Raw genomic sequence first — 21,637 nt, 5'->3', positions numbered from 1 at the left:
ATTTTGTATTATGGACATAATGTTGAAAGCAATAAACAATACATGTTTGTCATAATTGTCGTAAAGTATATTTTCGCAAGTAATAATGATTACTGTCCACATTAACTTTAATCATAACATTCAATGGGATCTATATTATTTTTCATTATAAGGAACACAAGGTAACTAACGAACCTACCCGAGAAATGAAAATTTTCTCGTTGGGCTCACTGATTTTCCCGCCATTTCGTCTTTTACATGTTATGTGTTTAATTTTTTCATATCGCTTTTAAGAATATTAGGCCCCGCCAGCGATTCGACGGAGCCCCGCTATGCGGGGCTCCTATTTCTGCTCTGAATGACACAAGGTAACTAACGAACCTACCCGAGAAATGAAAACTTTCTCGTTGGGCTCACTGATTTTCCCGCCATTTCGTTTTTTACATGTTATGTGTTTAATTTTTTCATGTTGCTTTTAAGAATATTAGGCCCGGCCAGCGATTCGACGGAGCCCCGCCATGCGGGGCTCCTATTTCTGCTCTGAATGACACAAGGTAACTAACGAACCTACCCGAGAAATGAAAATTTTCTCGTTGGGCTCACTGATTTTCCCGCCATTTCGTCTTTTACATGTTATGTGTTTTATTTTTTCATGTTGCTTTTAAAAGTATTAGGCCCCGCCAGCGATTCGACGGAGCCTCGCTATGCGGGGCTCCTATTTTTGCTCTGAATGACACAAGGTAACTAGCGAACCTAGCTGAGAAATGAGGATTAAAATACTCAATGAGCTCACTGATTTTCCCGCCATTTCTGCCTTTGCATGCTGATTTTTGTAGTATTCGGCTTCGTCAACGAGTAGAAGGGGGGCAGGGGTCCTATTTCCGTTCTAATGGACGCGAGGTAAATGCGGACTACCAATAAAGGGGTTATGAGGTTTATGCCTTAAAACTGTTTGCAGAACAATCAGTAGGGCTTCAAAAAATATGCCTAGTAATATTTCTGGATAATTATTGTTATGCCTTTCAATTTTATACTCATCAACTTTATGACTTTTAAGGTTATGGCATCCAATATTATGGGTTGTTAATGTTAGTACCATTAAGCATTATTCGTAACAAAAATTATGACTAGTGATGTTTATGACCACAAAATATATGAATAACAACTTATGACTAACGAAATTCTGACCAAAAAGTTTATGGGAAAGAAAGCCCCATTTAACCCATATCCCATAGTCGACTTCTACGACACCCACGGGAAGAAAAGGGGTGGTGAAATTCTTAACCCGTCACTACACGGGTTAAGAATTACAACAAACATAATGTCTTGAAAGCCGACTTAATCAAATTAGATGTATGGCTTATAAAATAAATAAGATAAAAAAAAAATATGTCTTGATCTACTACCCAATCGATATTTGATTACATTTATTATGAATGGAAAGTTTCCCAAAAGGATTCCAGTTCAGAAATAGGATGTAAAGCTCTTCTGTTATCATCCGGTGAAAGGTCACCCATCAACACTTGACTTATTAACAATCTGTGTCTGTGTGTTCTGTGTATAGTTAAATCAAACGCAAGTGAGCTCTGTTATACTTACCAAAGAGGATATAGTATAATAAGCTAGTTTCCTATACTTCAAATAAAATATTTTATACAGTGCACGAAATAAAGCACCACATAATTAGGAGAAAAATATGGATGGATAGTTATGTTTAAACATAATTTCTATTTAATAAAACAAAGAGAAAGGTATAAAGTAAATGAATTGACCGTGACGTCACTCCTCAGTATTTCATAGTAATTTCATATTAGCAAATCGTTTTGACAGTTCTTAATAAGAAGCCGATTTGACTAGTAGGAAACTAGCCTATTATATAGAATTACTGTCAAAGTAAATTATGTATAGTCGCATAATCCGCGGTATAGTCATTTATTCAGGATTCAAATTGTGATTTGAAACGATGCAAATAATCAAAAGCTCCGATTGGAACCTACTGCACCTTAGGGGCAACCCACACACAGGCGACACACGTGGTAGGACGCGGAGCTGACGCCAGTGTATTACGTCTTTCCTATACAAAATGTACTGAGGAGACGTTTTTTAAATTACATTCGGGCGGCGCGGCACGGGCATCCGTTCCGCGTCTTACGTGCGTCGCCTGTGTGGCTTTAGCTGGGGAGTTTATTGAAAAACCTTAAATTTTTTGACCAAAGCATGAAACTTGGCACAGTTGTTCCTTATATCAAAATAAGCCGATTAAGATCGGGAGCCTTCGGGAGCCTCCCCCCTGGGGCCCGGGAGGGGGGGTCAAAGTACCGCTTCACCCGGCTTGGTTTGAAAAATTCTAACTTACCCCGTTTAGTTAATAGGTCATGTTTGGTATCGTTTTCGAGTAAATCAATAACGTAGAATTCGTTTTTAGTACTAAAATTATAATTTAATGGTAAATAAAATAAAAAAAAATAAAAAAATTGAAATTTTCATCCATGATTTACAAATTCAGGTCATCATAAATGACAAACTGTTTGCTTTTTCTATAAATAAAAAATATGACATGATAGCCTATTTAATATAGGTTATAAAAAATATAACTTTTATCCACCTTTACTAACGTTAAGTTCCACAAAAAAATTACTTTAAGACGCGCGGCGTCGGGACGCCGCGAGCGTAATTTTAAAATGCCTTTATTTTAGAAACTCTATTAGACCCCGTTTAGCTATTAGGTCATGTTTGATATCGTTTTCGAGTAAATCAATAACGTAGAATTCGTTTTTGGTACTAAAATTATAATTTAATGGTAAGTAAAATTAAAAAAAATTAAAAAAATTGAAATTTTCATCCATGATTTACAAATTCAAGTCATCATAAAAGACAAACTGTTTGCTTTTTCCATAAATAAAAAATATGATATGAAAGCCTATTTAATATAGATTATAAAAAATATAACTTTTATCCACCTTCACAAACGTTAAGTTCGACAAAAAAATTACTTTAAGACGCGTGGCGTCGGGACGCCGCGAGCGTAATTTAAAAATACCTCTATTTTAAAAACTCTATTAGACCCGGTTTAGCTATTAGGTCATGTTTGATATAGTTTTCGAGTAAATTAATAACAAAGAATTTATTTTTGGTACTACAATTATAATTTAATGGTAAATAAATAAAAAAAAAATATTCATCTATGATTTGCAAATTCAAGTCAACAAAAATGTCAACTGTTTGCTTTTTCTTTAAATAAAAAATATGATGTAAAAGCCTATGCGTATGTCACCAAACACCCAGACAAGTTTGGTGGAAACTTCCTTCACGAACTGCTTGGTGTCTAATGACCATGGTCCAAATGTTTCAAATGCAATTGCCGCAAATATGTAGTTCTTTTTAAAAATGCATATTTGCGCGTTTAAACTGGGCGTTTTGCAGCAGCAGTCCCTGGTTTCTGGGCCGAACGTTAGACGTTGGACGGAGCCAAGGTATCCACACAGGTCACGCGCCAAGGGTCGTCCCAGAAACCAAGGCAAAAGCGAGCAACCATCAGGCCGCTTTCCGTCTGCTGCTGACAAGCCGACAGGTTCGAGGGTTGTCGGTATGTTCGCTGTGCCGAGAGCCTTGCGGATTAAATCGTTAAGTGCAGCGTGTCACAAAATTCGGCCAGCACTAGACTGGCAGTGGAGTCCGTGGTGTCCTAATGCGTCGGCAGCAAGGGTGTGGTTGGCATGTCTTTAGCCCCAGTCTTAGACAAATGGCAGTATATGATGAAGTAAGGCAGCCTCGGAAGGAGGTATGTTCTCCAAGTGTCGATCTTTTCTAGTAAAGAGGTTCTTCCGGCACTCATTCACTGCTGCGTAAGGACCCTTGATCTGAAACAATATGTGCATTGTCATTTTATTTAAACAGATTCTGCAACTATCAAATTACAACATTTTGGTGGATCACCTTCACTATTACACACTTACCTATCATACAAAATAATTACAAACTTTAGTAGAATCTGATTAGCCTATCTATGATATTGCTCCATCTCGTAATAGTTTGAAGTCTTGGGTGGCCATGTTTCTCCCTTGTTGATCGTTTCAAGCTGCGTTTATCGTACCTATCCCATACTATGTCTAATCTAGAAACGTTTTCTTTTGGCTTTGAAGCTTAGCCAGGCCACCCAAGGTGTCAAACAAGATGGAGCAATATCAGAGGCAAATCAGATTCTACTAAAGTTTGTAATAATTTTGTATGATACGTAACGTAAGTGGGTAATACTGAAGGTTACGTGATCCACCAAAAAGTTGTAATTTGATAGTTGGAGACTCTAAAATGATAATGCACATATTGTTTCAGACCAAGTCGTTGCGTAACGGTGAATGAGTGGTCGAAGTACCTACCTCTTTAGGTACCAGAAAAGATCGACAATTGGAGAACACACCTCCTTCAGAGGCTGCCTTGCATCAGCATATACTGCGCACAGTGTACCAGGGGCCCATTTCTCGAAGCTACAAGTTACAATTTTCAACTGGTTGTCAATGTCTAATATGACAAGTTGCAAAGAGACTTCCGCTTGTAACTTGTAACTTTCAGTTTTAAGAAATGGGACTCAGGGCGTTCTTGTTTGGAGTCAGGCGTTGGTGCCACACCAAAATTTGCCAAGTCCGTCTTCTTGGGGATGGAAGGAAGAAGGAGACGAATGGGTAGTGTGGTACCCATTCGTCTCCTTCTTCCTTCCATCCCAGTCAGGCAACACTGAAGTGGCCAGTATATGCTTATAAGTTACAAGATGTAAATGTAAATCAGGTTGCAAACACCGATGCAACTGCATAAAGAGGGTAGAGGTATGTAGTTGCATATGTACCCAGCTATGTCTCTGCGAAGGGAATGTATAGTATGAGTATGAGTAATCTGTCAATTAGGACACCACAGACTAAACTATAAGTGCTAACTTTTCAGTGTTGGATACTCTATGGCAGTTCCGACTCAATTATAATAAGCTCATTATAATTGACTTTAGTTAACTATAATAATTTCAAAAATAGATCTTCATACAATTTCTATACTAATTTGCGATATCTGGCAAATTTTCCTGCATCTGAAACACATTTTTTTTATCTGTCGCGTTATCGGCCAATCAGAGACGGTTATTACAAACAATTGGTTGCTAGGTAATTCGATGTTGATACAACGGTGAACGACTCTATTGACATTAATTTTAACTTGCATGAATGGTGATATTTCCGTCCATTGATGATGAAGATAGACTCGTAGAAAAAGTATTGTATACAATAGTGATATAATTAAGCTTTTCACTCTCGTACCGTACTACACATGGTACTCGACTGAAAAGTTTTGTATTATATCACGATTGCATAAAATACTATTATATAAATTTCTTACAGGATTCACTACAATGAATAAATAACAGGTACAGTCGGTCTTTAGATCGTGTGGCCCGACCCGAGTGTTGCCGTTGTCGACACCGGAGTCAATAATAATGAATCTTTTTCTATTTATGCATTAACACACCTCTGATACTGGCGATCAAATATATGAAAGAGGCGCGTTCCCCGCACACCGTATAAGCTCGCGTAGGTAAACGCGTACTATCCTTTGTGAATAGGCTTTAATATCATATTTTTATATTTATAGAAAAAGCAAACCGTTTATGGTGACTTGAATTTGCAACTCACAGTTTTTTTTTTTTTTAATTTCATTTAACATTAAATGGTCATTTTAGTACCAAAACTAAATTCTTCGTTATTTATTTACTCGAAAACGATACTAAACATGACCTAATAGCTAAACGGGTTCTAATAGAGTTTTTTAAAATAAAGGCATTTTAAAATTACGCTCGCGGTGTCGGGACGCCGCGCGGCTTAAAGATTTTTTTTCTAAAACTTAACGTTAGTAAAGGTGGGTAAAAGTTATATTATTCATAATCTATATTAAATAGGCTTTCATATCATATTTTTTTATTTGTAGAAAAAGCAAACAGTTTGACATTTATGATGACTTGAATTTGTAAATCATAGATGAAAATTTCAAACTTTTCATTTTTTTTTATTTTATTTACCATTAAATTATAATGTTAGTACCAAAAATGAATTCTACGTTATTGATTTACTCGAAAACGATACCAAACATGACCTATGAACTAAACGGGGTATGTTAGAATTTTTCAAAGCAAGCCGGGTGAAGCGGTACTTTGACCCCCCCTCCCGAGCCCCCAGGGGGAGGCTCCCGAAGGCTCCCGATCTTAATCGGCTTATTTTGATATAAGGAACAACTGTGCCAAGTTTCATGCTTTGGTCAAGAAAAAAAAGGTTTGGCCTCTTTTTGTCGATAAACGTCCCCACTACTTGCAGTACAGACAGTAAAGACAATACTAGTTTCGGCAAGTGATTCGAATACTGTTTGTGTATCGCTAATTTATTGACGCGCTGTGATTTGTAATGTATTATTGATTCAATGAACTATTAGCTGCTGATAATGTAGGTAAATACATGATGTCATTCATGTCAATTGTCATTGCATTTGGACATTGTGTTTGTTGTGATTAGAAAACACTTGTGTATGTACTTAAGTATTAACAGTTTTCGAGGATATAAGATGGGATTTAATATTTTATTAGTGTAGTGGATTATCAAAAACTCTTTATGTATTTTGTGACTGACTTGCTTTTTTTCATTTTCAACTTTATAATCATCCTAACTTTAAATGATTAATATCCATTAATATATTAGTTCTTATAGTCATAATAAATGTAGAAAAAAGGATGCAGTTATATATATGAGAAAGATACGACGTCATTCGATTTGTTTTCCTGTGACTTTGTATAACATTTTTGTAATACGTAAATTGTTTATATCAAAAGTTCAAAATGTTTACAGAAAAAAAAGTTTAAAGATTTTTGAATGGGAATCTAAATTTTCCACAGCAAAACTGTTGTTATCGACGATTCCTGTTAAGAAAAACTTACATAAAAGGTCTACATTTTATAAATATTTTGGAACCTGCTAAATTAAGTTTTTTTTAATTATAGATGGGCTTACTCTTGGCCACAGACTAGCCAAAGACAAAGACGTGGCCTACGATGGAGTGAGCTCGCCCAGAAGATGCCTGTTCACTCTTGATTTCCAGGTTGCCGGGTTTAATATATGAGCTCGGAGGCTTGATAGTTTATTAGTTAATTTAATATCAGTCTGTTTTATCTATATTAACATAGTTACAAGTATTTATTTGCTCCTATTGAACTATTTCGACTTTCCACCTTGTCGAGTCAAAACTAATAAACTACAATGTTGTCAAGAAGTAAAAAGAGGTTATCATATACATCACGTTCCTTCTAGGCATATCATTCGTATCGTATTAATCATAATTTTCTGCACGTTTATGATTTCCAGGATTTCCTGCATTCATAGATTAAAGGTCTCCCCAAACAGCTTAGTATGAACTAGAGATGGGCCGAATATGGACTTTGACGAATACGAATATTCGGCCGAATATTCGGTTACGCCATATTTTTAAAGCGAATGTTAAGATTAAAACTATGAAAAGATTGATAATGGTTATACATACTACAACTATGTTCTTATGATTAAGTGGATAACTAAAATGTACTTAGTTAAAATAACTCTGAACTCTTCTCAACTCTTAAACTACGGTTTTTTAACTTTTTTATAAAACAATTTTTGTATTTATATTTTGACGCATAGGTATTACTATTAATTATCTCTTTTTAGTAGTTCCATATAGAAAGCTACTAAAATAGGAGCTTATTATCCAATGGAATACGTAAGATCTTCAATGGTTATTTACTTTGTTTATTCGGTAAATATTCGGCAATTATACCGAATTATTCGGCCGAATACGATCATTGAAAATCTTGGCGAATATGCCGAATATTTACCGAATATTCGACTCATCTCTAGTATGAACATGCGTACGAATGCGTTCAAAACGACGACATCACGACACGTATGCGTCTTCGTATGACGTACGTTAGTATTAACGAGCGATTTTTTTCGGCTAGAGCCGAATCCGCGTCGATAGGTTTGGGAAAACCTTAACTGAAACGCTTACGACCGGTTTGGCTTACTGAAACCAAAGAGGATCAAGTATTATAGAGAGTTACTGTCAAAGTAAAATGTGTAATCACAGTGCATAGACTGCCATCTCTCGACACAGGCTTAAAACTTTTGAACCTCAGTTTTGACAATTTGGCCCATATTGTTAGCTTGATATGTGTTAAAAAGTCTAATATTAATATTAGCGCCATCTAGCCGAGCGTTCCCCAAAGGTGTAACGCCATCTAGGCCACCGTACCTTTTTCTGTAGGGCATTGAGTTACGTTTTTTCTTAGATTTTATCCGTCTATACGGAGTTACATATGTCTTTGCTGAAACGTTCACGTTACGTCATGTTATCGAATAAAATGTTCATTAAAAGTCATTACTTCGTACTGAGGACTACAATACAGTAATTGTAGTCGCTATCAGAAATATCGAAGAGCCGGGGCGTTCAAAATTCAAAAATCTGAACACGCCCGAACACATTGTCAATCAGATGTTTGTGGGTCCCTTAATCGCTCCCGCTATTATTGATGGTGACTGTAATCGCACAACACACTAGTTTGTCATCTTTGTGATATTCAAATCGCTGCAGCATTAGTTTCATTCATATGGATATTTATATTATGAAATAGCTCATTAACGGCTACATATCGTCACTACTTTAAAAAATCTCGTATCTCACGCTGTTCCTCAAAGTTAAAACGCATTAAGTCTATATGCATTCCATACTTTACTACAATTTTCTTTTCATTGACAGACGGAGATACAAGTTTTTTTTAAAGTAGTGACGATATACGTATGATTCATCTGTTTGTGATTTCACAACGTTTCTGCATTCATGGAGATTATGTGTATTGCAAGGGAGTAGTATCGTAGGTTAAGTTTTCTTTGGCGGAAATATAAAATGGGCCATTTTTTTTTAAAGTTGTCCCCCTCCCCTTTTTTTTTGTAACATGGGTATTTTTTACGCGATTCATACTCAGAATCGCGAGGTCTTTCGATCCTGATAGGAGAAAAAAAATGTCCCAAGATTTCCATACATTTTTCAGTCCTTCCATTTCGTTACCGCCATACAAAATGTATGAAAAAATGGTAACGGAATGGGAAAAAAACTTTGGGACACTTTTTTTCTCCTGGAGTTAGGATTGAAAGAGCTGGGTGGCAAACTTGGAAAAAAATGGCCTAAATGACTTCATGTTTCTGGAGTTCTTGAAGGTGGTGTAGCTTTCTTATCGTTTCTAAGTTTTTTGTATCCCATAAATGGGTAGGCAGAGCACATGAAACTACTCGAAAAACGTGATACAATATCACAACAGAAAAAAACATTGGGAAATCAATAACATAAAGTAAAAAAAAAAATATTCGTACCAATATATGTATAGGTACATGATGATCTGAGAGAAGTTCTATTAATATTATATTTAAAAAAATCAAAAACACTTCCTTGGGTTGAGCACTTGAATTAATGCTTTTAATTATTCTTTTATTGTCCTTTTCTCATCTTTATTCAGATTTCTACATACAGATATTCTATATGTTTGTCCTCGACACTGGACAACCTTCATAGCTCATTATAACCGCAACTTAGTCAAGCATGAATGACATTAGGCCTATATTATTAAACATCTAGATTATATGTAGATATACTTATATGTAGGCATACTTATATGGTCTTAACTAATGCAATGCGCCAGTAACCTAACCAACAAAATTTAAATTTTGAAAAAAAAAAAACCCCGACATTATGGATCGATTTACATCAAACATACGCGGCTAAGAACACTCCCGACTAATTCAGCTTTCAAACAAAAAAACGAAATCTAAATCGGTTCATCCGTTCGAAAGGCACAGGCCCGTAATAAATGGGAATGTGTGTGTGTCTGGTTGTTTGTCCGTCTTTCACGGCAAAACGGAGCGACGAATTAACGTGATTTTTAAGTGGAGATAGTTGAAGGAATGGAGAGTGAGATAGGCTATTTTTTGTCTCTTTATAACCCCTCACTTCCCTGAAATGGGAGGGTGGAAGTTTGTATAGAGCATTTTTTGAATTAGCGGGTAAAAGATAGTAGTTTTTTTTTGCTAGCCTATAATTGTGTCCCACTGCTGGGCAAAGGCCTCCCCTTTCTTCCGCCACCCTTCACGATTCGCCGCCTGCTCCGGCCAGTCGCTGCAAAATGCGTCGAGGTCATCCGCCCCGGCTAATCGGTGGTATCCAGTCGGTGGCCAATTTGGCCCATCGATCTGGATGCATTCGGCAGACACGTCCTGCCCAATCCCACTTGAGCCTTGCAGACTTAACACCCACATCTACTAAACCTTTTTTGGAGCTAGTATTCTTATAAAATTGTCTTCATGTTACAGGGAGATGGCGGGCGGCGTGCTGTGGTCGCGGCGGCTCGCGGCACGCATGCGCATGCTGCGCGGGCTCGTGCGCGACACGCGTCGCTCGCTGCGCGACGTCGCCGACGCACTGGAGCTAGGTGAGAGTTTACCCAATATCACGGTAGATGGCGCTGTTACATCTGCAAACTGTCGCTGGTGGCGGGTGCTTGTATTGTACCTCTATAAGGCGCGCTTAGACATCTGTAATTAGAAAGTGCCATATATACCTACACTAGTTTCGTAGAAAAATGTATTGTTCTCAAGCAAAAAGTACCATATTGTCACACACAAAAACGGTCAGTGTCATTCGCTGCACTTCGCTGCGCTGCGTGCGAGCGCTACGCAGGGACAAACCGCGCGGCGCTAAAATTTGTTATAAGAATGATTACTGGTTTTATACTGTGGTAAAGTCTACAAAATAAGAAAGGCGACGCACTGCAATTAGGTGAGTGAGGAAAGTTTACCCAATATCTTCTTAGATGGCGCTGTTACGTCTGCAAACTGTCACAGATCGTCCCCGGCTACCTAGGCGCGCAGAGATTTCACGAATGCACTCACATCTCTGTCTTCACTTTCCATCAGGTGTGACTGAGGTCAATCGCCGATCAACCTACAATAAAAAAAAATCTAGATGAGTCATACTACATACAATATCACAGTAGATGGTGCTATATTAGTACACCCAATATAATGACAAATGGAGCTGTCGATCCTACACACATACTTCATTCCTAATTATTGCATGCCGCCCGATATACTTACGTAAGACCGATAATGTAAATGCTACGCAAAAGCATAAATTTGCATCTAAATAGCGCTGCTATTGCTCGCAAAAAGAAAACAATAAGAATCGAAAAAAAGTAAATTACAATGGTGAGAAGTTTGTGTATAACCTGTCTAGACTACTACGAGTAATAAGAATAATAAGTAGTCTTAGGGCCAGTTGCATCAACCACATTTGACAGACATACCATCGTCACGCAGCAGACGTCTATGGAACTTCCCATAAAATAAAATTTAACGAACGCTTTAACGGTGACAGACCGTTTGATACAACCGGCCTTTAGACTTAACTTTTTGACGAACGGAAACGTCTGCAGTGATGCCACTAGATTTAACTTTTTGACGCTATCTTAGAATACATTTTAAAGTTACGACAACCTCTGGATCAACTCTGCATGGGGTACTGATCCAAGTTGAGTTGGTCAGTAATTTATAGCTCTCGCGAGCGTAGCGTCGGACCAACTGTAATATGGAAAAAGACGCCGCGTCGAAGTTGCGTCGACGTCGCGCTGACGCGGCGTCAGACTTTGCCATACAGTTGGCCCGACGCTACGCTCGCGAGACGCTATAGATGTGGGGGGACCCTTAAGTAGGTACTCGTATTACGTATTACCTACTTACAATGTTAGGAAACCTATATTATGATTATCACATGTCTTTTAATGTTTCAGATATTAGAGATGTCTCCAGTCGCGTAGAAGAGATAGGCGACTCCTCAGGCCGTCCCGCAGCCATTGTAGTACTGGGTACCAGCGCTGCTGCGCGAGCTCGTTTGCTTCATTGTCTTCTTGGCCGCCGACTTTTGCCTGAACCAGCGCCAACGCACTGCCGATGGGTAAGTCAGTAGTGTTAACGAGAGAGTTTGCTAGACAGAGACAGACTGCAGTCTTATGAAAACTCTCAATAGAAGAGATAGACTCCTCAGGCCGGCCCACAGCCATTGTAGTATTGGGTACTAACGCCACGGCCCGAGTTCGCCTGTTGTACTGCCTCCTTGGACGTCGATTATTGCCTTATGCGGCTCCAATACATTACCGCTGGGTAAGTCAGGAATTATTTCCCCTTTTATGATTCATAAACTCATATAATTTTTCATGTAGGTTTAATTACAAGCTTTTATCAAAAAATAGCTATTTCCCGCGGCATCGTCCGCGTACTAAAAGTAATCTTATTCAAACGTTGAACTTTGTACCCCCATTACACGCCCTTAGGATGTGAATTTTGAAAAATCCTTTCTTAGTGCTCCACTCTACCTTATAAGAGTTATACACCGTGTTTCACTTAACACTAAAAACCTGAAAACTGTTTGTTCAGAATCGAGAGTAGAATCGATTGAGCTATATCTTGATGAGGGTAATATTTTTTGTTTTAATTTGTATTATTAGTTATTGTTTACGTGCCCATTCTACAAATTCGTAATACAACATTGTGCATATCATATTGTTAGAGGTTGTATACCTTTTCAGTATTTAAGGATATTAATACTGGCTGGTTACTTGGACGATTATTTTTTCCGCTACGAGATAGACGTTGTGCGTCAGTTTAATTTTAAAGTTGATCATAAGTCATAACAAATTGAACTCGTACCTAATTACAACCTTGTCATTTTGAATGTTAGGTTTAAATTTGCTTACTGCGTCACCTGTCCAATTTGAAGTTTACTGTGACACAGGTTAAAGTGCTTTACAGTGACATAGCTGTCTATTGGTAAACCTTATGTCGTTGCAGTAACATACACAATTAAACAGTTTGAAGGTTTATGATGGTAGCTAGCAATTATTTTATTGAGTGTAGAGTTAAAATCCGAGTAGAGCTGCACAGAAAATTAAAAATTCAATTTAAAAAAATAATAATCATCAGATTAAAAAATGAACATTGTAGAGACGTTTAAAAAAATAAAAATCAGTTGGGGTGTCTGAGGTTTTGAGTGATACCGGAAACACGGTGTATAAGTAACCTACGTGTCAAATTTAGAATCTCTAGGACCAGCGGTTTTGGCTGTATATTGATATGTCAGTCAGTCAGTCAGTTTCTTCTTTTATATATTTAGATTCTGACCTTGAAAAGGAAAAAGACTAGCACAGCTAAAAAAACTGTTGAATGAACTCATCACCAGTGGTGTTTCCTACTCGATATGACCTCAAATCTTCAAGGAAAGAGCATACACCCATCTCAACGTACCGTCTAGTGTTTTGGGTGTCTATGGGTGGCGGTCATGATTTGCCAGCAGGCGACCTGTTTGTTCGTTTACCTCCTATCTAATAAACTACAAAATAAATCATTTGGATCTCGTGACATAAAATCTTACAAGAAGTTTTGTCTTGTGACTACAAAGATCTAATACCACTTCTTTCTTCAGCCATCGAAATAAATTGATGATAGAAAATTCCACTTTCAATTCCCTAAAACGACGAGGTCTCTCCAAAAAGCCTGTGGAGACACCAGCACCCTTACGGCCCAGCCACGACATTGGTCTAAGCGAATGAAAAGTCCCATCGCTGTGTCTCGCTCCAATGTATGGCCGCCGCTGACCGCTGTCGCGCTTAGACCAATGTCGTGGATGAGCCGTTAGCACATGATTGGCGCGAGAGTATGTCGCCGCGAGATAGATTACACGTCTTCTTCTAATCTTAATAATGACAAGGACGGGTAAGCGACTTGCCGCGCCAATCATGTGCTAATGCTAACCCTGCAGGAGCTAATGCTAACCCTGCTAAGTGCGGAAACCGGAGCCCATAACCATATTAACCATAACCTATGCTTCTTTCAGCTTCGGATACAGTATGGCAGCAGCACCCAAGTCCATCTCACGCTGGGCAACTCGGAGTTTGAGCTGGTTGAAGACTTGGAGTGCAACAAGGCTCCCTGGGAAACATTACCGCTTGAAGTAAGCGTTAATAATCACGAGGAGAAAATTAAATGAGCTGGCAGCTTCCTCGCTCAACGAATAAGCATTGCGATTCAGCGAGGAAATGCTGCGACCTTTACACTGAGAGAAAATACAACCAGTTTTCATGTTCGTTCAACAAGTTTTTTGGTTAAAATAGCGCCTACGTGCTCTTTGGTTCAAACAACAAGCTACTTGTCATTTGAATCGGCAATATATTTGAATCAACAAGTCGATTTTATAAAAACAACCTGACACATATTGTTTTAAACATACGTTTGGCTGATTCAAACGGATAAACCGCAACAAGTCGAACTTGTTAAATTCACAATGCAAATTTCTCTCAATGTAGATTTAGATTTTTAGTTTTTAATTGCATAGTCTGTAATATGTGCCTACTAGCATTTGCCCGCGGCTTCGCTCGCGTTAAATTCGAAAATTGTAGAATGCTCCATACAAACTTCCACCCCCCATTTTAGGGAGGTGAAGGGTTAGAAAGAGACAGAAAGTAGCCTATGTGCCGCGGTCCCGGGTTCGAATCCCGGTAAGGGCATTTATTTGAGTGATGAGCACAGATATTTGTTCCTGAGTCATGGATGTTTTCTATGTATATAAGTATTTATATATTAAATATATCGTTGTCTGAGTACCCACAACACAAGCCTTCTTGAGCTTACCGTGGGCCTCAGTCAATCTGTGTAAGAATGTCCTATAATATTTATTATTTATTTATTTTTATTTATGTCACTCTCCGTACCTTCAACTGTCTCTACTTAAAAAATCACGTCAATTCGTAGCTCCGTTTTGCCGTGAAAGACGGACAAACAAACAGACACACACACTTTCCCATTTATAATATTAGTATGGATAGTATAATTTTTTTATATTAAGTGTTATCATAGATTTTGTTAATTCATTATGTTGAGCATGGATATTGTCTTGGTTGGATATTTTTTGACATGTGTTGTGACTAACAAAAGCAATGAGTTTCTTGCAATTTCAATCTGAAACGACTTTGCATGAAAAAAAAAATATGATCAATATCAACTTAGTTTCCCGTCTACTTAAAAAGGCTTTCCCCTAAATAAATACAATATACTTTCCTGTGATTACGTCTATCCAGTGCTCCTGTTGGGTGTAATAGGGAAAAGGATTAGCATTTTCCTTGAAAGAGATTTTAACGTTTATTGCCAAACGTTAAATAGTTACTATAATGATTCACTGTGGCGAACTTTAAAGAGTCTATGGGTAACCTTTACTGGAGATAAATTAAACTTTAAATGTCCGATATTACTCTGTATTTAATCCGACTTTATATGATCAGAAGGTTACAATTATAAGTACACAAAACTGTGTGAGGGCCAGGCGGTGCCGCGGTACGACTACTAGTTTGTGTGCGCGCTGTATGCCTCGCGCTCAGTGACTGACTAACTGTTAGCTAAAGCTCCAAAGTAATAAGTTCATATTTGCTGACTCTAATGCATGCGTCACCGTCGTGCCCCTACAAGATGAAATATCTTCATAATGACTCCGAATTGAAATTTGCACCTATTACGTACAGATACTACAGATCAGGGATGTAACGGAGCTCTGCTTCTGCTTCCGTTTCTGCGGAACTTCCGTTTTGTTTTACACATCCGCTTCTGTTCCGGTTCTGTTATTTTTCAAACGGAAGTTATAGCGGATGTCGGAACCTAGCGCAACGGTGGGACATGAGCGGCGTACTTCAAAGACCAACAGGTCTATACCTGTCATTCGCTCATCTCTCCTCTTGCCACGTGCTGCGATACTAAACATCAATCGCTTCATTCCATTGCGCGCCAATATTTGTCCTGTCCACCTAGTTAGTAGCGAGTGAACAACTATTCAGTGGTGCAGGGCTTATCTTCGATCCCCTTAGAAGCAAACTGCCGGGAGATAAAGCTGCCTAAGCTTTTGTTTATTAAATACAGTTTACTTCTTTTATAATCACTCCATTTAATTAAAAAATTTAATTGTGTGCTAACAATTACACATATAATTTTTACTGGTTAGTTTTGGATTGTATTATACTACCTACGAGTAAGTTTTCTTTTCGTTTCTAAAACCTTTTACGGCATAATAAAGGTTTAAAAGGATTCTTGTGTGATTTTTAGTGATTACCTAAACAACTAAACATCTTAAAGTTCAAAGTAATTTAAATTTTTGGATTGTAATGAATGATATACTTAAGATAAAATATCAGGTAACTTTTCTTTTCGTTTTTAAAACCTAAGTGGGCCTAAAGGCTGATTACAAACTGCTAATTACAGGCTAAACAGTAAACACCTAAAAGTTCTAGGTAATTTAAGTAGTTTTGGTTTATGTTATACCTATGTGGTATTTTTTCATTTCGTTTTTAACATCTATATCTTCCGCTTCTGGTTCCGGTTCCGCTTCTGCTTCCGTTAAACTAAATTCAAAACTTCCGCTTCCGCTTCCGGTTCCGTTAAAACCACATCCGTTACATCCCTGCTACAGATATTGTCCCAGAGCTGTAAGAACCTCTTTTTGACACAGCGCCTCCTTGTACATAGATTACATAGATTGTTAGATTTAGCAAACGATACGTCTTGCCACATCGCAACATACTTCAAAACAAATGTGTCAAAAATGTGAACTTACAAATCCAGGACAATAGTTACTATTTGATTTGACTAAAACGCTATTTGCCTGTGCAAGGTCCCAGTCTTCCTATTTTTTTTTTTACTTCTTACCTATAGACTAGACTTTGTTTGATGACTTGGGAATAGTGATAATAAGTCGATATGCCTAAACACTTTAGCAATATAATGTATCACTGGCTTAGCTGGGCCATTTTTTTCAAAGTTGTCCACCCCACTTTTTTTGTAACATGGGTATTTTTTTCGATTTCGATTAATACTCAGAATCGCGAGCTGTTTCGATCCTGATAGGAGAAAAAAAATGTCCCTAGATTTCCATACATTTTTTCGAACCTTCCATTCCGTTACAGCCATACAAAATGTATGAAAAAATGGTAACGGAATGGGAAAAAAACCTTGGGACACTTTTTTCTCCTATTAGAATTGAAAGAGCTCGCGATTCTGAGTGGAAACCACATAAAAATTTCCAAAACCCCAAAAAAGAAGTGGGGTGGACAACTTTGAAAAAAATGGCCCAGCTATAAATTCGATAACTTTCAATAAACATTTATTTTCTTTTTCAGGATCTCATCCGCCAAGACTCAACAGACTTCTCAACGATGCTAGAAGTAGAACTCAACATTCCAATACTAAAAGACGGTCTCCGCATCATCGTCCCACCAGACTTAGACTCCGAAACTCAAGGGACCACCTTACCAAAACTCAAGCAAAAATACTTAGAAATTTACGAAAAACGCGATGTGATATTAAAACTGTTCAATCCTATATACTTATACGCGATAGATAGGATAGGCAAAAATGTGTTCAGTGATGATATATCGAGTGATAATGTGGTGTGTTCGAAGAGTGAGGAGGACTTTTGGACTATGTTCAGTATGTACCAGTCACATGAGAGTGAGAAGGAATGCGTTGTGGAGAAGGTTAGAAAGTGGAAGGCTAGGGATGGAGATGATTTTGCGCTGACGGCGGAGGTGAGTGGTCAATTTAAAATAAATAAATAATAAATAAATAAATAATAAATAAATAAATAATTATAGGACATTCTTACACATATTGACTGAGGCCCACGGTAAGCTCAAGAAGGCTTGTGTTGTGGGTACTCAGACAACGATTTATATAATATATACATAGAAAACATCCATGACTCAGGAACAAATATCTGTGCTCATCACACAAATAAATGCCCTTACCGGGAATCGAACCCGGGACTTGTTGGTTATTTAATGTGAATGCGATACCTTCAGTTCGAAATTGTAAAAGGTAGATCCTTATTTCGACGACCGGTCTGGCCTGGCGCGTAGTGACCCTGCCTGCTAAGCCGCGGTCCCGGGTTCGAATCCCGGTAAGGGCATTTATTTGTGCGATGAGCACAGATATTTGTTCCTGAGTCATGGATGTTTTCTATGTATATAAGTATTTATCTATATACGTAAGTATATCGTCGTCTAGCACCCATAGTACAAGCTTTGCTTAGTTTGGGGTTGGGTTGATCTGTGTAAGGTGTCCCTCAATATTTAATATTTATATAGCCTGACCAGACCAGACTACGCGCCATGTAGCAGAATTTCATTAGAACTAATTTCTTCATACTATACTGGACTGTCACTGCATACATCAGAATAACAGCACCTTCTTGTCAATAGTCATATATTTCTGGTAAGGTTTTACCAGACATTCATTGTCAAAATATTGACATAAAAATGCAATGAAAGCTGATTAGTTTAGTAGATTTATGACGATATTTAAAATTGCAAACGGGACTTAATCGCGTATTTACTATGTTTTAAACACTAACCTCCGACGTTTCATCTTCTAACTGATGTCAACTTCAGCCAGTCTGCTCCGAGACCACGGGGACAATGCCGTCCTTGAAACGTCGGAGGTTAGTGTTTAAAACATAGTAAATACGCGATTAAGTCCCGTTTGCAATTTTAAATATGTGTAAAAATCGTGAAAGTTTGAATCAGTATTTTATTTTATTTTATTTTATTTATTTGGGTCATCAAACCCAAATAAATAAAATAAAAAGGGTGGTTTTATTTATTTATGACGATATTGCCCAATGAAAACTGGTATCTAAAATTGTAACAAATATATGCCACAAAAATATTTGTTTTCGGCTTTTTCATTGAGATACGATTAAAACATTTCTTTTGTCAATGTTAATCCCTTAATTACCTAGCGATCCAAACTTAATGACGACCGGTCTGGCGCAGTCGGTAGTGACCCTGCCTGCTGCGCCGCGGTCCCGGGTTCGAATCCCGGTGAGGGCATTTATTAGTGTGATGAGCACAGATATTTGTTCCTGAGTCATGGATGTTTTCTATGTATATAAGTATTTATATATTATATATATCGTTGTCTGAGTACCCACAACACAAGCCTTCTTGAGCTTACCGTGGGCCTCAGTCAATCTGTGTAAGAATGTCCTATAATATTTATTTATTTATTATTTATTATTATTTAAGACTACCATTTTTGAGTCGAAAATTACATGCAATGCATGCTTACATGCTAAATTAAAAATAAATTGCCTTGCAGAACTGTCTAGATCTCCACCAAATAAAGGAGATCAACCCGAACGCGCAAGTTATGTTCACACTATTCGCGGACAGCCCAGCCGGGGAACGGGTAGACCTTTGGTACGATGCCACAGAATCTACGGAAGAACCGTGCTGTTTGGGAGAACTGCCTGAATCTGATCAGGAGCTTGTAGAAGGTATAAGGAGGTGAGTTATTTATATGACATTTTCTTAAAAATACTTCTGACTAATTACATCTCTAGCTGGTATGATGACACAGAATCTATAGAAGAACCATGCTGTTTAGGAGTGCTACTGGAATTTGACCAAGAGCTTGTGGAAGGAATCAGGAGGTAAGTCTCTTACCTCTTCAACTTTCTCTGGATAAGAAAGTCTTTCGTTCTAAATCTCCTCTAGAAATTCCTTGCGACCATTGGTAAGTAATCGAGGAAGTCTTGTTGTTTAGACTACTACTTCACAGCCTCACCAAAATCTTGTAGAACGAATCAATAGGTGAGTGAAGCGATGTTTTTCTTACAAATGACATACAAAACTTACATAAAAGAAATCTCCAACGCCCAAGTTATGCTCACATTATTCGCGGACAGCCAAGCCGGGGAACGGGTAGACCTTTGGTACGATGCCGCAGAATCTACAGAAGAACCGTGCTGTTTGGGAGAACTGCCTGAATCTGATCAGGAGTTGGTAGAAGGTATAAGGAGGTGAGTTACTTACGTATTTTCTTGAAGTTCCTCCAGAAACTTTCCGATACCTTATATGTATAAGATGAGTTAATAATTTTTCACATTTGTTCTGTTTAAATAGACAAGACTTACCTCCGTTTGGCATACTTTTCCTTAGTAAATCTCCAATAAATATGCTGTTTGAGAGCTAGTCATAATACTCTTAATATAATATCAATACTCATAATAATCTTATAAAAAGGGATAAGGCGGGATTATGCTTACAATTTTTTTTTCACGAATTCAAAATAAAATTAAAATAGTACTCTATTGTTTGTTGCAGAAACTCAGACGATTCTCCGATAAGCAAAAGACTGACTGTAAGATATAGCGATGAAAGACTGGAAAGACTGAGCGAGGAACGCGTTGCCTTCATGAACGAGTTGTTAGACCAATGGGAACTTATGTGTAAGTATGACTATCAATAGATTCCGCAACAAACAGCTCAAAGGATAGGTATTGGTAGATATTCTGCGAATTCGCACGAAGCGCTTTTTGCCTCTTCTTATGCGCACTGCCAAGGAGTGGAATTCCTTGCCGGCGGCTATATTTCCGAGCTCATATAACCCGGCGACCTTCAAATCAAGGGTGAACAGGCATCTTCTGGGCGTGCTCACTCCATTGTAGGCCACTTCTTTGCCTTTGGCTAGTCTGTGGCCAAGAGTACGTAAGCCCATTTATAGTTAAAAAAAAAAAGATCAGGCGGTCAGAAAATTAGCTCTTGACCAATGGATTCATGATTTTTTTATACCACGTCGGTGGGTCCGCGGGCGTAGGGTCCGCCTGATGGAAAGCGGTCACCGTAACCTATGGACGCCTCCAACTCTAGGGGGAGAGGGGGGGGGGGGGGGAAGTCGCGTTGCCGGCGTTTAGTTTGTTCATTACAGCGCAAGTGATTGTGAGCTTTGCTTGGACTCTGGTACAGTCAACCAATCTGAATCCTAAGCCACTGCAGAACCCTTTCCCAGTAAAAATCAAACTGGCTTCTATAGCAAATAAAGCAGTGTCAATACGATGTTCTGGAGTGGCCTATGATTCTAATTGGTTGACTGTACAGTCAAGTGTAAAAATATGGGTGCGTACAACTTATCAAAAATATGTGCCATAGCACTTTATGTCGGCGGAATAAGGTCTCGGTACATATTTTTGAGCGGATAAAATCGATACGTATTTTTGCACTTGACTGTACCTACATATCTTTTATCAAAATCATCCACAAGCTTAAACCTTCTTCCTCAGGTGTCTATTTTTTTTTTTAATTTGTAGCCTGTTCATATTTTATCTTTTCAGTCCACCCGCCCCCAAAACACCAAACGAAAAGTCAATGGCTAATAGTTGACGATGTCGAAATACTACGAACCGTCGACAGCAAAACGACAGAGCGACAAGAAACCGACAGAGTCGTCAGCACTAGAACTGCTTTCATAAACAGTGTTGTGTCATTCGGGAGTGATTGTCTACAGGACTATTTGTTGGAGAATAGTACTAAGCTTAGTGAGGTAAGATTTTTATATGGGTCGCTTAACTTCAAAACTGGATAAATCCATTCTGCTATAAGGTTGATTATCTTTCAGATCATATTATATTTTTTATATATTCAACCTTAAAGCAGAATGGATTTACCCAGGTTTGAAGTTAAGCGACA

General features: G+C 38.1%; 1 protein-coding gene across 2 annotated transcripts in view; it reads left to right on the top strand.

Moving 5' to 3' along the window:
- The window catches only part of LOC125237516 (dual serine/threonine and tyrosine protein kinase-like), a 60,118-nt gene that overhangs the window by 11,405 nt on the left and 27,076 nt on the right, over nucleotides 1-21,637 (top strand). For both annotated transcript variants that reach the window (XM_048144638.1, XM_048144637.1), the window contains exons 2-8: nucleotides 10,395-10,513; nucleotides 11,870-12,033; nucleotides 13,969-14,085; nucleotides 17,291-17,698; nucleotides 19,269-19,456; nucleotides 20,276-20,400; nucleotides 21,283-21,491. In XM_048144638.1, coding sequence (XP_048000595.1) covers nucleotides 10,399-10,513; nucleotides 11,870-12,033; nucleotides 13,969-14,085; nucleotides 17,291-17,698; nucleotides 19,269-19,456; nucleotides 20,276-20,400; nucleotides 21,283-21,491 — 1,326 coding nt within the window. In that variant the 5' untranslated portion in view covers nucleotides 10,395-10,398. The remainder of the gene's footprint in view (nucleotides 1-10,394; nucleotides 10,514-11,869; nucleotides 12,034-13,968; nucleotides 14,086-17,290; nucleotides 17,699-19,268; nucleotides 19,457-20,275; nucleotides 20,401-21,282; nucleotides 21,492-21,637) is intronic.

This window comes from Leguminivora glycinivorella, chromosome 21 (assembly GCF_023078275.1).
Source record: "Leguminivora glycinivorella isolate SPB_JAAS2020 chromosome 21, LegGlyc_1.1, whole genome shotgun sequence".
NCBI lineage: Eukaryota > Metazoa > Arthropoda > Insecta > Lepidoptera > Tortricidae > Leguminivora > Leguminivora glycinivorella.
Note: the sequence above shows the minus strand (reverse complement) of the source record. Positions and strands in the feature narration are given on the sequence as shown.